This window comes from Barbus barbus (assembly GCF_936440315.1).
Source record: "Barbus barbus genome assembly, chromosome: 26".
NCBI classification, from domain to species: Eukaryota; Metazoa; Chordata; class Actinopteri; order Cypriniformes; family Cyprinidae; genus Barbus; species Barbus barbus.
The window spans coordinates 28,024,128-28,041,146 of NC_136754.1; the positions used below are offsets into that span (position 1 = coordinate 28,024,128).

At 38.0% G+C, this 17,019-nt stretch overlaps 2 protein-coding genes across 2 annotated transcripts in view; both read right to left on the reverse strand.

The window, feature by feature from the left end:
- LOC306846410 (GREB1-like protein) overlaps positions 1 to 5,004 on the reverse strand; it is a 58,535-nt gene extending 53,531 nt beyond the window's left edge. Inside the window, exon 1 of the mRNA XM_079379781.1 lies at positions 4,874 to 5,004. The gene's annotated coding sequence lies outside the window, so the exon portion shown is untranslated. The remainder of the gene's footprint in view (positions 1 to 4,873) is intronic.
- Positions 5,005 to 9,214: 4,210 nt separating this feature from the next.
- LOC306845744 (tripartite motif-containing protein 16-like) lies at positions 9,215 to 15,871 on the reverse strand. Its single transcript, XM_079378717.1, has 6 exons — positions 15,225 to 15,871; positions 13,377 to 13,472; positions 13,051 to 13,284; positions 10,986 to 11,145; positions 10,793 to 10,852; positions 9,215 to 10,439 (listed from the first exon to the last, which is right to left on the reverse strand). Exons 1-6 carry the CDS (start codon positions 15,774 to 15,776, stop codon positions 9,928 to 9,930), a joined length of 1,614 nt encoding a protein of 537 aa, XP_079234843.1. The 5' UTR covers positions 15,777 to 15,871; the 3' UTR covers positions 9,215 to 9,927.
- Positions 15,872 to 17,019: the final 1,148 nt, after the last annotated feature.

The window sequence follows — 17,019 nt, forward strand, 5'->3', positions numbered from 1 at the left end:
GCTGATTTTGCTCTTCTTTGTTCAGTGATTGATCATCGTGTTACGCAGATCAATACTGGACACTGAAAGCCAGCCTCTCTTGACTTTATTGATATCCAATGCAGTTTATATTAGATTTTCTTCTGTTATGACAGAAAGAAGTTTAGCGCACACATGGCCATGTCAAAACATATTAGAGTAATGACACACGACCAAGGAAGAAACAGAGGAAGGAAGCAAGAAAGAACGAAAGCTCACCAAGGAGAAGGAGTTACCGTGGCAACAGGAAAACTAAAAATAAGAAATCAATCAACAATGAAGTGTCTAAGTCACATTGAGCTGTGCTATCTATGTAGGAGATGTCAAGCAGCTTTCAGCAGAACCTTTGTGTTCTCCCTGCAGGTTTCTGGCCCACAGAGACAAAGGGTTTCATGTATAACCGTGGACAAGAGCTTTAGAGTGAAGGACTCACTGGCAATCAACAAACAGCAAACAATCCTTGGCTCTTTTCAATCACTCCTTTGGAAACATGGCTGAGCCAAATGTTGAATTTAAACTCGGGATAAATGGGCTTCAGGAAGAGCAGTGTTGGTCTCAAAAGCTGATGGGCAAAATGGAAGTGAAAAAAAAGCTGGATTGCTAGAAATTTTTACTTTGATATGCATGTCTATGAAGATTATGACTTGGGCCCTTATTAAGAACAATAAGACAACTCTATGCAGAGTATCCAGCTGTCAAATGTTGTATGTAAAAGATATATTCAGCAACTTGTACATGATGTTTTGAATAACAGAAGCTTTTCAGAGATCTGTGTGAAAATAGTTAGTGCTGGACTTAATAGTGTTTTGAATATCTACAACATATTCACAATGATTCATTAGAGTTTTAGTGAATTGATTCAAAACCCTGATTCAAGGTAATATACATATATCGGTGTGTATAGATAAAATAATGATGCATAAAAATGGAAAAATCCTTGTGTTCATTTATTGAAAAATGGAGATGATTATTTGTGATTATTTTAACTAGAATTATACTTGTATGCGTTTAGTCGACATGCATTTAGAAAATCAATATTTCATTTTTTGTTACTGATCTTACCGTGACCAAATTATCCATTTGTGGGCGTTTCATTTTTTAATTTGTTTTGACCTCATCATTTTTTATCAAAATGTCAAACTTGATCTTCTGGTTGAATGTCAAACTTTCTGGCTCCGTCCAATGAACAATGCCGGACAGAACTAAGAGCCCGCCCTCCATTTGGTGTAACTTTTGCTTCCTTTGGGGGGGGGGGGGAGGGGGTACCATTTAAAGTAATTTCAGAGTAAAAGTATATATACTGATACTGAGTATCGTCAGAAATGATCAAGTGTTGTCAAAGGGCCTAAAAATATCTTGTTAATCAATTATTTTCTAGCTCAGCTGCCAAACAATAGTTGAATCAGAATCTTGACTCCTGGAAAGCAGCACTGTTTTTGTAACATCTCCTCCATCCCTTTAAATAAAAGGGAAGCCAGTCAGTCAAAACCTCTTTCATGAGAGAGACAGAAGCAGAAAGAGATGCCTCCTTAGACTGGCCAATTGCAGCAATGTAACAGAGGCTATTCTTATCTCCTCCAGATTAACTTCCAATTGTTTTTGGCAAACAAAGGCTGCATTTTAGGAAACCACCCCCTAAAGGTCCAGATGGTCACCGTCCAAGACCCCTGACCTAAAGGCTCCACCAGGGGACACAACTGCACATGCCTCCAGCACCGAAAGGCCACCCGGCAAACCTCATCTTTTCAGCCAATCAAACAAGGACTCACACTTTTTCATAAGCTCTAAGCTCGTGCTGATAAAGTGGCAGCTTAGCCAGTTGGTCTGGCTCTCTAATCACCCCAGAGTGCTAAATTAGAAGCAGGAGGAACCAGATTGAATTACCACTAAAGTCTGATTGCATCGAGAGTGTATAACTTAATACCAGACCAATGCCATCTTGATTAAAACCTGACCTCTCTTGAGCCTCGGTTCCTCACATGTTTTTTTCTTTAACTGACCGAAACACCTCAGAGAGGCCTACCTAAAGTAGCTTGCATGCTGGGGATTGTAAATGACAATACTTTATAAAGCTGTTTGGGAATTAATCATATGAATTTGAAATAAACTGACCACTTTAACAGGTACAGAGTGAGCACATATTTTGTAAAGTAGCTTTTAAAATAATTTGACTGAATGTGGCCTCAGTATAAAAACCTATATAGCAGTCAATCATGCTTAAAGTGAACATTTACTTTCTTAAATGGTCTAGTCATCATAATGTTTGAATGTGTATGACTTTTTCTTCTCCGGAACACAGAAGAAGAAAGAAAGTTCCAGAGGTTTGCAATGCCAATTTTCAACCAGCTTTCTATTGTGACATATGTCGGTAGTATATGTAAATATGAACAATGGCTTTCTCCATGTTGCCTGTACTAGATTTATTTGCCAGAAAAAAAGTCTGTCAGGTGATACAAACATATGAAAATTTGGTTTGCACAAAAATATTTTTCTGAAGGATCATGTGACACTGACGACTGAAATACTGATGCTCAATATGCAGCTTTGCATCACTGGAATAAATCACTAAATTGAAATAAAAAATGTAAATAAAATTTTTAATTAAAGAAATTAAACATAATATAGAAATCAGTTATTTTACATTTTAACAATACTTCACAATATTAGTGTTTTACTGTGGTTTTGATCAAATAAATAGGTGAGGATAAGATATTTTTTTCAAAAACATAAAAAAATCTGATTCAAAACCTTTGACCAGAAGTGTAAATAGTGTACACTAGTAAGTATGCATTAAGAAAAAAGGTCAATTTTGATATAATGCAGATTTTTACACATTCTGATCTGATTGTGAACTATAAAAAAACTTCTGTCTATCCTATGTAATCATTCTTTGAGCTGTAATAACTTGCTTTTTGACTGCCATCAACCCTTCAACCACTTGTGATATAGGAACCACTTTTCATCAATTAATGCCCAATGGCCAAAATCTTACATCTCACTTTTTTACTCTACAATATCACATTTGGTTGCACATGTTGTTTCATGCAGACATCACCAAAAGTTACTTATTTTATTGTATTGCATAGTTGTTTTCAGCTAGGTCATCAAAAATGGGATTTTTCTTCAACTTCACTTCATAAAGAAGACAATTGCATGATAGCACAAACAGCTAACAGTTTTTTTTTTTTTTCCAGAGGTGTACTTTCAGCTTCATTACCAAATGCATGTTTGGGAGTCCAGCTTTCTCATAGCTGGCTTTTGACTTAGGCTCCGAAGTGTCTGTGACCTCTAAGGCCACTGAGCAGAAATGTTCAGGGGGTGGGAAAGAATTAGGCCGTGAGGACACAGGAATGTGACCAAAACATTGCCTTTAAACCTTCAGGTCATGGGACCTCGAAGGACATCAGATGAATGTCCAGTTTAGATGGGAATGTGGTCAAGATAGACTGGTTTACAGGCGCTGCACCAGGAATGCAACCTGGATTCCCTGAGGATCACTGACTGAATATGACACTTAAAAACCTTTATTCATAAGATATAATTCAGTTCATGACTTTATCTACAGCTAGTAACAGAGACAGTCACAGAGAGGACGCTCATTCAGATTCTGAATCTAGTGATAAAGGATTTAATAGAAAGACCATTATCAGTGTTGTATTGCAAAACCTCAAACAAGACAACATTTCAAAAAGTGAAAGCAGTACCGGTGTAATATGATATATTTTATCCAAATCTATTTTAAACAATATATACTAATTATTTTATAATAATCATTCTGCTTATAATTAGTTTTATGGCCTCATATTAAATAGTGCAAAAACATATAGGCTAATTGGACAAAAATCTAAAAGGTGATTAACAATTGTCAGTTTTATTTAATGAAATGGTGACCAGTCACAACAAAATACACTCCAAAAAGGGAGTTTTTGTGGCAATGCAGTGCAAGAACCATTTGGGTTCCCCAAAGAACCTTTCTGTGAGAGCAGTTCTTAAAAGAATCATTTTTTCTTAGTGTGAAAAATATTTTTATAATACGAAGAATGCTTTTTTTTTGGTAATGTTAAAGGTTCTTCATGGAACCGTCGATGCTAATAATCAACCTTTATTTTTGAGAATATGAATAAAATCTTGGTGTTAAAAAAAAATGAATGTCCATTTTTGTCAGCTATTTGTCAACCTGCTTCTTTAGTTTTACAGTCTTAAAAACAGGGAAAGTAATTACAGACAATAAAAAATATAAATTTATGATTTGTTTTATATTATTAAAAAATACAGCTATTATTAAAATATTAATGACAGCTGCGAAGTATTTATAACACATCAAATGTCCAGCAAACTCTCGGTTTTGACAATTAGTAGCTACTTCTCGTATATGATGATGATTTTAGACTGTTTATTGTCTAAAGCAACTTTATGACCCCCAGTGTGGTTTAATTTGACATGATCGTTTTATAAACTGTGTGTTATTTCACTCACATGAAGATGATTTCATTGAGAAAGCATACAAGTTTAACAACATTAAAAGCATTTGAGTAAAGTTTGCGTTAGCTTGTATTAATCTTCATCTTTTCACATGTTCGGTCCTGCGCGCATCTCTAGGCTACAGAAGGCGCAGATAGACATGATGCTGATTAAATTAAACATATGATATGCTGTCCAGCTTCGTTGCTTGTAAATATATTGCGTAATTTTAGTAAACCAAGCTTAGAAATAAGAGTCAAGCTGTCAATCCACAGCGGTAGCCTAAGAATGAACCAAACTCTATTAATTTGGCATCAATCCTGACTCAAACTTGACCCAGTATGTATCACGCACGGGGAATTTGAATACAGTTTTTGAATATGTGATAACTTACGGAATTCAGTGAGCAGATGAGAGGTTTCTTCTTTCTTCGTCTTTCTCTTCTGACTGACTGTATGTTCGGTCACGTACCATTTGTTTCCAGTCTGTATGTAAACCTGCCCAAAACATCCAGCTCCGTGGAAAAACAGGGACAAACTGCGGCTAAGATGCCCAAACGATATTCTTTTAAATCATTTTAAAATCACAGTGAAATGGAATAGGAAACAGTTTAGTTAATATCCACATATCAACAAATCCTGATTCCCATCTTGCTTTAATAACAAACAAGAGCAGCAACAGACTGTGAGCAGCTGAGGACAGACTGTGTTCATTTGTGAACTAAGCTTTACTTTGCTACTTATTTTTTTTTTAGCTTTTTCTATTTGCATTTGACTACAAATAAAATCCCTCCTGTTCATAAGCCGCTGGGATGCACTTTATTTAACAAGTTGCTTACAATGTACTTATACTGGGTATTAGGTTATAACCATATTAGGTTGTTTGCAATCACGTGATTCTGATGACGTGTGAAATGCAGGAAGGGGTTTTTCTCCAGAGGAATCAGTAGCAGAAACTCAAGATGCCTGTGTTTTGCATTGTTTATGAATGCTCAAATAGGTTAAACGGAGAAAGCACAAGGAGCTTTTACCGTGTACGCAAATATGTTGTTTATAAGGGAGGAAAAGTCAAGCAATTGACTGAAAAACGCAGAAAAAAATAGCTTTTAAAACTGCGTCTGCGGTCGGGATGAGCCGAGTCGGATAATGCTGGTGTGTGCAAATGATTAATATAAGATATAATAATATATTAAGATATTAATAAAAGCATATATAAATAGATACAAGGTGACACAGCCAGAATTCACTCAATGCTAAATGCCACACGTAGACACGATGTAAATAAGATATTATTTGCAGTTCAGAGAGCTTCACTGATTATAACGGAACCGTGAGATTGCGATAAATTGACGCAGGTTTACAAGGCACTTTTTCCTGCGTTTTTAAATCAATTTCTTGACTTTTTGTGCATAAAATTGCAAAATTTCTCCGTTTATACATTTGTTATGTTATCTATGTTCTATTGTGAATAAAATATAGGCTCATTTGATTTGAAATTATTTTAGTTTTCATTTTATTCAAATTTAAAAAACGTCCCAACATTTCAGGAATTCGGGTTGTATTTTGAAAATATGTACATGTATGTACATATATATATATATATATATATAATTGATATGATATATAAATGTATTTAATATATAAACATAGCATATTTTTTCTGAAATATATACATATATATACAGCACACACACATATATTTTGTACACAAAAACTTTTATTCTGGATGCGATTAATCGCGATAAATTTTTTGACAGCACTAATATATATATATATATATATATATATGTGTGTGTGTGTGTGTATGTGTGTGTGTGTGTGTGTGACCCTGGACCACAAAAACAGTCATAAGTACACTAAGCCAGTAATACACTGTATGGGTCAAAATTATAGATTTTTCTTTTATGCCAATTCGTTAGGATATTAAGTAAAGACCATGTTCCATGAAGATATTTGGTAAATGTCCTACTGTAAATATATCAAAACCTAGTTTTTGATCAGTAAAATTCATTGCTAAGAACTTCATTTGGACAACTTTAAAGGTGATTTTCTCAATATTTAGATTTTTTGCACACTCAGATTCCAGATTTTCATATAGACTAGTTGTAGTTAACAAACCATACATCAATGGAAAGCTGATTTATTCAGCTTTCAGATGATGGATAAATCTAAAAAAAAAAAAAAAAAAAATCGACCCTTATCACTGGTCTGGTTTTGTGGTCCAGGGTAACTTATATTAATAATTAATTAGGTGGCTCGGTAAGATTCATACAGACGGGAATACAGCGCTCCTTACTGGAAGTTTAGATTAAGGTTTATATGCTTTCTTTCAGAAACTGCATGAACGATTAAAAGGTATTTATTTTATTATATGATCTTAGTATCTGTAAAGAAATACAGCAAAGAAACATTTTTAATTTCTGTGTCATCCAGAAAATACATAATTAATAATAATAATTTTTACCCTGTATTTCAATTATATATAAAAAAGACTCTAAAAAATATATTTTTCTCCCAATCTAACATATGAACAATTTCTCACCTACATTGCTAGATGACAGTTGCACTGATGATCCAACATCAAACCCAACCCCAGGATAGAGAGGCTCAGTGAATGTGGTCTGGATTCTGTGGATGAGGCTCATTGTGTCAGAGACGCTGTAGAAGGACAGAATTCCTGCACTGTGATCCACATACACTTATATTTTAGAGGATCTGGAGAACACAGGGATTTTAGTCTTTATGTTATTTTGCATGAATGAATATCTAGAAGGAAAGCAATACAAACCACAGGACTTATTGTTCCATCCAAATATAGACTCATTAAACAACCCCTTCCTGCTGATGCTCTTATATGGCACTGCTATAAACACACCATCGCTCCCGCTCCACTCAAACTCCCAATAACAGCGTTCACACACACACTCTCTCTACACAACACCTGCACACAATCTTCAAATCTGTCTGGATGAGCAGGATAATGCTGGGGTGTGTCAGTATAAGTCGCTACTCTGTTTTCCTCAGACAAATGGAGAAAACGATTCACTGTGTTTGAATCCAGAGTGAGCTGGCAGGAATCTAATGGAGATAAAACACAATTAATTATTACTAGGGTTCGGTGTAGGGTTGGTGTAGGGCAATAGCACACAGAGTTTGCCAATGAGATGTTCCCACTTTTCACAAAAACAAGCATGTGTGCGTATGCTTTAATGCCTTACACTGAAGGAACTGTTCCCTAGTCTTGGGTTCATTAGTGGGAGTTGTTTCAATGCATGTTACTATGGAAGTTCTGAGATGGCCTCCATAGCCATGACAGGGAGAAAAATTGGCTCAGGAGTAATCTTTATGACCATGACAGACTGACCAGGCTGTTTTGTGTGGCCTATGCTCATGTCTTGACTGCCCAGGACTCCTGGAGGCAGAAACTGGCAGGACCACTTAAATCGAGACCACCGGGGTAGTCAAGGCTGGGATTGCTGAACAAGGGACATCTGGGACTACCAAAGCCAAGCTTACCGGGATTGCCAGACTCAAGAACCACCAGTCTTGGGACCACCAGAAATAGCAAAGTAGAAGGAACACTCCTGCAACTGTCTCGGCTGCCTCAGGGGGAGCTGCAGGGGCAATCATGACCATATCTGGGATGGCTGCAGCAAGATAAAACAAGGGACTGTTCTTCCTCCTCTGTTCCCAGTCCATCGAGGGCTGGGATGACTGAAGGTGGAAGGTAAGCACAGTCAATTTGGGAGAAATCTGTGTATAGTGGAGATTCAGATTCCCCACAATGGTGGATGTTGTCCATAAAGTCCCAGAAAGTGAGCTTCCCCAGCCTTCCTATCTCCCAAGGGCTAAGATCAGGGTTGTCCAAACCTGTTCTTGTAAGGCCACTGTCCTGCAGTTTAGCTCCAACCTTAATTAAATACACCTGAACCAGCTAATCAATGTCTTTGGACTCACTTGAAACTTCTAGGCAAAGTGTGTTGGAGTTGGCTGAAGCTAAAATTTCCAGGAAGTCGGCTCTTTGGGAGCAGTATGGGACACCCCTGGCTTAGGAGCTTTGTGAATGTTAACATTGTAGTCCAGCTCATCCACCACAGCAAAGAAGTCATAGGCAAAGTCTCTGTTGTCATGAGACTAGCCGGGTCATCTGATCACTGAAAGATAGGAGGTGGGAAGAGTCCTCTAGTGGCCAGATTGCTGTGTCACATGCAGGGTTCAGGAAAGGGAGAGGACTCAATTGCAGAATGCAGAAAGGCTTTTAATTGAATTTTAAAACTAAAAATGCTAACATAAGCTACCCCAAGGGTCCAGGCAGGATTGGAGCTCACACGGCACAGAAGGAAAGGACTTGGCAAAACACATTAATCCTGTATGTGTAATATTTTAACTGTAGCAAATTTCAGGCCTATGCATTTGATTAAAAATATTAACAAAAATGGTAAAGCTCATTTAATGAAGGTCAGTTTGGGAGCAGCAAGCCCATAATCTTTCAAATAACTGAAGTATGCAATCAGCCGCTTCTCACTCTCTGCTGTCAGTTGAGTTGCCATCCTTCCAACTCACCAACCAGCAAGCCAAATATGTGCAACCATAATAGTTCAAAGATTTTATGGATAAACAAACTTGTGAAACTGGTTTATGAGGAGAATGATTTGTGAGACCAAACATTTCCCATAATTTTCTGTGGCAGCACAAGAATTTATAAAATGCAACAAGACATAAATTATACACAATGTGCATATTTTACCCTTCTTTATTATGTAAATAATAAAACAGTTAAAATCACAATGCATGATCATGAATAAACTCAATCAGATTATTCTTAAATTGTGCAATAATGTGAAGTAACTGTGTCATTAGACTTTTTTCAGTTTAGTATTATCTACAGCATTTTAAGTGTGTTCTCCTTCAGGAGACTTTCTTTAACACAGTGGAATATTTTTGTGGAATTTACAAAGTTGTGAACTGTGCTTTATTTTGGAAAATGAAAAAGAAATATGGTGCACTAAACAAAATAAAAAATAATTCACGACATTGGACAAATTCTGTGAATGTCAGTGACTTTGAAATGAAATGAAAGTGTCTTTTAATTATGGATGCAACTTCTTTTCAAGGGCACAAAGAATTTTGAATCAGGTAAACACAAAGTGACAAATTAAGTCTAATAGCTGTGATATATGTGGGAGGAATGTGGACTTTAGAAAAAAAAAGCAAATTGTATAAAATCTAAATCTTAACAGCTTGATCAAATACAATTGCCACTCATATAAACAGTGAGAGCGCCTACTGCTGGAGGTTTAGAATAAGATCTTAGTATCTGTATAGAGTATTTTTATATACAACAAGCCTGTGTCTTTCAGCAAAATTCAGTAGCTAAGGCATTATTCATTCTTATATCTATAATACACGATTTTTACCCAGTATGTGAAGGTGACATATGCAGAATCCCTCATATATACAGTTTCACCGATGATCCACTACTAAACCCAAAGCCAGGATAGAGAGGCTCAGTGAATGTGGTCTGGATTCTGTGGATGAGGCTCATTGTGTCAGAGACGCTGTAGAAGGACAGAATTCCTACACTGTGATCCACATACACTCCTATTCTAGAGGATCTGGAGGACACAGGGAGCTCAGTTTTTATGTTATTGTGCCTGAATACGTAACTGAAGGAAGAGCAGAACAAACTCCAGGACTGATTATTAAATCCAAACAATTGCTTCCTGCTGATGCTCTTGTATGACACTGATATACACACACTTTTTCTCCCGTTCCACTCAACCTCCCAATAACAGCGTCCACACACACTCTCTCTACACAACACCTGCACACAGCTATCAAATCTGTCTGGATGAGCAGGATAATGTTGGGGTGTGTCGGTGCAAGTAGCCACACTGTTCTCTTCAGACAAGCGGAGGAATCGATTCATTGTGTTTGAATCCAGAGTGAGCTGACAGGAATCTAATCGAGATAAAACACAATTAGGTTAATGTTTGTTTGTGAATATGTGTAATTTATGTTGTAGAGCAAAACATCCAAGTATCGCCAGTTTATATTTATCACAGACCTTTATTTTACTCATAAATTACAAAACCACATTATTTTCAAAAAGAAGCCTGGGCATTCTGCCTAATGCTGTTGGTCTTTTGAGTTTTACAGAAGAAATTAAAAGTTACATGGGTTTGCAACAACATGAGGATGAGTAAATAGTAACAGAATTTAAAATGTTCGGCAGCTTGTTAAAATATAAACCTTTGGACAATGTGCCTTTTGCATGTGTACAGTATGTGTGTGTGTGCTTTATAATTCCTTACATTGAAGGAACTGTTCCCTGGTCCTCATTGGTTTATTGGTGTTCATATCAATGCATGTTACTATAGAAAACAGACAAAATTAGCACAATTTCCATGTAAACAAAAAAAAAAAGAATATATTTGAGTATGATGTACTTGCATGATGCCAAACTTATTTTTGAGAGTAAATGAATGTCTGCTACAGATACTTTACCTCTATCAAAGATCTTTTCTACCTCTTCTTTACAGAAACCCTCTAGTTTTTCCTTCAGTTGAGAGACTAAATTTGCCACAACATGAAAAGGGATGAAAGAACTGACAGTGATGCTGCATAAGTCTGTAGATTCAGGAGGTGCAGCGATGTACTGGAACATCTACAGAAATATCATAAAAAATTAAAGATACTTGATCACATTCACTATGTATGTGTACACACAAATTCATGCATGGAATCTGAGTATGAATGGTTTCAGCCACATGATTCTGTCACAGCCATCTGCTGCAGTGCCCATGACAGGCACCAGAGGGCACTCCACCCAGATCATTGCCTATTGTTTGTGGACTTCATTTCCCATCAGCCTTTGCTCTGTCTATCAGGTCTCATTGCTTCCAGCTTTGTGTCATAAGCCTTGTTAGTTTCTTATACACTGTTCACTTAGCATTGGGTGCTGTAGTATTGCACTGTTTCTGTGTGGGCTTTGCTGACATGTTTTTTGTGGTACCCTCTGCTGGTGCTCTCAGTCTTTTGCCTTATGCAACTCTTATTAAAAGCTGCACTTGGATCTTTCACAAAGTCGCAGAGTATTCTGTGACAGAATATTACAGCCAGTACTGATCCAGCAGCACGAGGGACAAGACTCTGCTCCCTGACGGACAAGTCTGTCTAAAAAATGCCTTCCACATCTGAGCTTCCTGCTGTTATGACTGCCACATCAGAACCTGTTATGCCACTCCTGTGTTCCCAGTCATCGTGAATCTTGCAACTGAACACAATCAGGCATTGCAAAGACACTTGGGGCTGATCGCTAGTTTGGTGGATCCACTGCTGATTTCGGCCAGAGCAGCTGGTATCTCAAGGGCCTCAGACCTGGTTGTCACAGAGCCTGTTCCATTCCATGAGTCCACTCTGAAACCTTCTCCAGCCCCGGAGACCTCAGAATCCAATCCAGAAACCTCACCAGCCCAAGAGCCCTCAGAGTCCACTCCAGAGCCCGCTCCAGTCCGTGAGCACTCAGAGTCCACTCCAGAGCCGCTCCACTCTGGGAGCCCTCAGAGTCCACTCCAGAGTCGCTCCAGTCCGGGAGCCGTCAGAGCCCACTCATGAACTACTCCAGTCCGGGAGCCCTAAGAGTCCACTCCAGAGCCAGCTTCAGTCCAGGAGCCCTCAGAGTACACTCCAGAGCCCACTCCAGTCTTCGAGTCTGCTCCAGAGTTCATTCCAGTCTTCGAATAGGTCCCATCTGCTCTGCTGTGGTGGTCTTCAACTCCGCCCTGGTGCTCTCCTGCTCAGCCATCTCCGCCCTGGCCTCCTGCTTTGCCAGCCCCACCCTGGCTTCTTGCCCTGCCGACTCCGCCCTGGCTTCCTGGTTTACCTTTGGCTCCAGGCCCCCTTTCACCACATGGGCCTGATCCACCATTCCTCCTCCTGATCATGGAGCGTCTGGAATCCACTCCTTAAAGGGGGTTATGTCACAGCCATCTGCTGATTTGTCCATGACAGCCACAGAGGGCACTCCTCCTGTATCATTGCCTATTGCCTGTGGACTTTTTTTCCCTATCACCCTTTCAGGTTTATCAGGTCTCATTGTTTCTATCTGCATGTCATTAGCCTTGTTAGTTTCCCCATTTATACCCTGTTCACTTAGCATTGGGTGCTGTAGTATTGCACTGTGTTTCTGTGTGGGTTTTGCTGACATCTGTCTTTTGTAGTACCCTGTGCTTGTGCTCTCAGTCTTTTGTCTTATGCGACTCTTATTTAAAGCTGCATTTGGATCTTTTGCAAAGTCTCAGAGTATTCTGTCATAGAAATTCTTTCATAATTGAAAATGTAAAATTCTAAATTGTAATGTAGGAACAACTAAAATCACAAGTATGTAAAATCGCATAATCATGATCATAAGATATATACATATATTTGCAGGCGTAGTGTGTTGTTTAGGGGGAAATTTTTCTCTTAAAAACATGAAATAGTCCACATAATTATTAGTGAATGACACCAAGTCTACTTAGAACAAAGAAAAGACTCACTACCATTGTTTTGTGTTTCAGATCTCTGTTACCTGCAGGAAATGGACGTGGTCATCTGTATGTAAAAGTTGCTCCAGTTCAGCATTTCTACTCATCAGACCATCAATCTCCTGTTCTACTCGCAACAAGAGTCCTTCAGCCCGACTCACTGCAGCCTCTTCCTGAGCTCTGATCAACTGTACCACCTGAGAGCGGCTTCTCTCAATGGAGCGGGTGAGCTGAGTAAAGACCCTCTCAGTGTCATCCACTGCCGCTTGTGCAGAGAGCTGTCAGACACACATCACAATTAGCACTTACTGCTGCCTCACACGGCCTGAAAGACACAGTGAGCTTCAACGGGAATGAAAGTCAAACTCACCTTATGAGACTTCACAGCGTTTCTCAGCTCCTGAAGCTGATTCTGTCTCTCCTGAATTCCCTGTTGGAATTTTCTTTGTGTTTCTCCCAAAAGCCGCTATAGGAAAATGAATGCTGTATAATCTCAGACTCCAAATCAGTATGTAAGTAAATTTCTAATACTTTAATGATATGGGATTTTGCATATGGCAGCCATAGAACCACTTACAGGAAAGATATCAAATTTGGCACACAGAGAGAGGACAGTCTCAACTATACAAAAACAGCAATTTTGGAGTCTCTAACTCAAACCCTCTAGATTAAACTGCACTCTGAGACATTTTTCGTCATTAAAGGAGCAGTGTGTAATATTTAGGAGGATCTATTGAGAGAAATACAATATAATATGCATAACTATGTTTTCAGAGGTGCATAAAGTCCTTACATAATGAACCGTTATGTTTTTATTAACTAAGAATGAGCAATTTATATCTACATACACCGCGGGTCCCCTTACATGGAAGTCGCCACCATGTTTGTACAGTAGCCCTTAAAGGACAAACAGAGCGTGTTTCGTCACTGTTTTTTTTTTTGTTTTTTTTTGTTTCGTCACTATGTTGTTCTTGCGAATAAAACACTGACACAATGATGAACAAGTAACAATAATATTCACAATAACATATCGATTTATTGAATAACTAAGTAAATATAATTCCTTAATTTACCTTTATAAAGAAACCTCATTGCTGGCTACTCTCTGCTGTCTCAGACTACGACATCTTAGCCCTGTATCGGCCACCATAGCTTCTCTAAAGCGAGGGGTGAGCGGGGGACTGAGCCATTGGTTGCAATTCGTAACCTCAACCGCTAGATGCCTCTAAAATTTACACACTGCACCTTTAAATTTCTGTTATTTTGAATTTTTTGAAAGAAAAATTAAAAACTTTTTTTTTTAACTCCTCCTATGCTGTTGCTCAGATTTTCATGCAAATCAAATCAGATCATCTTCAGACCATGTCGACAAAAAAATGTAACTCATATAACGTTTTTGATGAAGAGCACGCAAAAATGATCGTGAGACTATATCTCCACAACGCTTTGGTGTATTGAGACCAAACTTTGTGTATGTTATAATAATCATGACCTGAGAGTACCTGCTTAGCTTTGGCACAGCTCCACCTAGAGGTTGGGAGATATTATATGGCTACGATGTGCCGAGCATAGCTAGTGAAATGATATCCAGTGTTCCCATGTTGGCCATTATTGGCATTGTCCAGTTTGAATTTTGTAAAATGCTGTATTTTATGAATGCATTTGCATATCCTTATGATATTTGGTATGTGTACAATTCCCTGAAGGTAATAAAAAGTTTCAGGGGAGCACCACTTTGTGGTCAAAATTATAATGAAAATTTTCCAAAACTCCTACTAGACTGTTGGTCAGATTTTCACCAGATTCATGTCAGATTTTGTGTCCCTAGACGAAAGGGTTTGCATTTAACGAATCATCGACTTTATTGACATTATGCCAAACTGCATCTGAGGCTGTAACTCTGATATAGTCTCACCAAACTTTGTGTGTCATTGTCACTTCACACTGAACACCCCACATCAATTTTATAACAACGCCATCAATTGGTCAAAAGTGATAAACCATTGAATAAACTAGTTATATTACTAGTGGTTTTATTTATGTTTTTATCTTAAAATGTCTTTACTCATTGTTGCAGTTGTTCTGGTGCTCAGTGTCATTTTTATCTCCTCATTTTGCCTCTGTTGTGCTTGACCCCTTAATTGCCGCTTGCAGCTATATTTCAGCATTACTATTAGCATTAAGCATTAGAACATTAGAGTCTAATTTCAGTTCATACCTGTTTCTCTGTCCTTGCTGCTTCAGCTGTTACAGTGTCATGGTTTTTATGTCCATCCATTAAACACGGAAAACAAATTAATTGCTGGTCAGTACGACAATAGATTTCCAGCTGTTTGTTGTGTTTTGGGCAGATCATCTCATGGAGTCGTCTAATGGGATCCATCAGATTGTGTCTCCTGTCTTTAAAGAGATTCTCATGTTGTTTAAGATGACTTTGACAGTAAGAGTTCAGACACTCCACACAGGACTTGACGGCTTTGTATTTCTTCCCAGTACAGACGTCACACTCCACATCTCCAGGTTCAGCTGTTTGTAAGTCTGTCGTCTTCAGTTTCTCCACCATCTCAGCGATTATAACATTCTTACATAAAGCAGGTCTTGAAGTGAAGGTGTGTCTGCACTGAGGGCATCTGTAGACTCTCTTCTGTTTCCAGCAGTCTGTAATACAGCCCATACAGTAACTGTGTCCACAGGGAATGGTCACTGGATCCTTCAGGAGATCCAGACACACTGAGCAGCTGAACTGGTCCTGAGAACTGGCTTCTGCCATTTTAGTATATGTACATACAAACAGAGACGCGCATACGACAGCTTGACAACACTTAAGTTACACTCAGCTGACAAACTGAAATATTTCCTGGTTCTGTTTCAGTGAAGTGTGAAAAACAGGTATGTCTGCTTGGGTTGACACCTATATATTAACACTGTAACACGACACTGTATTTCACACTGTAACATTTACTTATACATTACATTTATAATATCCCATGCTATGTAATTGAAATGGTGGTATGAGAGCATCTATTGTTAATGTATATATGTATATTGTTAATGTATTATTCAAGTATGTATACATATATGCAGTGCATACATACACACATATATGATGGGCCTTTTTAGAAAGTAGACTACTTTTGAACTTCAAAGAAAAGCATGTAATTTTGTGATGTAATGCGATGAAAAGTATGTAATTTTACCTCGTAGCTGGTTGGTTTGGTTCATAGCTTATAACGTTTTAATAAAATGTAAATATTCTAATATTTGATTTTTGACTTTCATTAGCTATAAGCTCTAATCATCAAAATTAAAACAAAAACAAAAATACTTTACATGTAATGAATCTAAAATATATGAAAATTTCACTTTTTCACCATATTCTAATTTTCTGAGATGCACCTGTACACCTAAGTGCAACTGACCTCTCAGGGAGGTTTGTTTACTTGATGGCATGTCTGCTGATGAAGGCACGGGTACTGCTGTAATGTTGAAATGTTTTCAGTTTTTCAGGGATTTTTTGATAGACTTACTGTTGGTTCCCAAGTGTTTCAGAATGAGTGATCATGAACAACTTGAACTGCGGCTTACCATTTCTACTGTGGACACAAATGCCATGACATGTTGCATCAAAGCACATAGAACCCAGTGGAAAAAAAATGTAAACCCACAAATGTAAAAATGTATCTAATTTCACTTTTACATATCCCCTTCATATTTAGACTTTCATGTTGAAGTTTGAGGTTCCTGTTTCTTGTGTTTGTTTTTGCTGTTTAATTAGGCCATTTTTTCTTGTGTTTATATACCCTGTGTTTTTCCTTGTGTTAGAAATGTGGAAATCAGCTTCATAAAGTTCTGAGGCATTCCCCTTACAGTTCCAGAAAAAGATTGAAAGCTTCCAGAGTGTTGAAAAAAGCGCCATCTGGTGGTCAGTAATAAATAAAGAAGCCAAAAGCCTGTTTAAATGGTTAGTTCACCCAAAAATGAAAATTAGCCTGTGTTTTACTCACCCTCGAGGC

Coding starts and splice junctions, on each gene's coding strand:
- LOC306845744 (XM_079378717.1), bottom strand. CDS start 15,776: ATGGCAGAAGCCAGTTCTCAGGACCAGTTCAGCTGCTCAGTGTGTCTG. Junction 13,285..13,376: donor ACGCTGTGAAGTCTCATAAG/GTGAGTTTGACT, acceptor TGTGTCTGACAG/CTCTCTGCACAAGCGGCAGT. Junction 11,146..13,050: donor ACCACGTCCATTTCCTGCAG/GTAACAGAGATC, acceptor ATATTTCTGTAG/ATGTTCCAGTACATCGCTGC.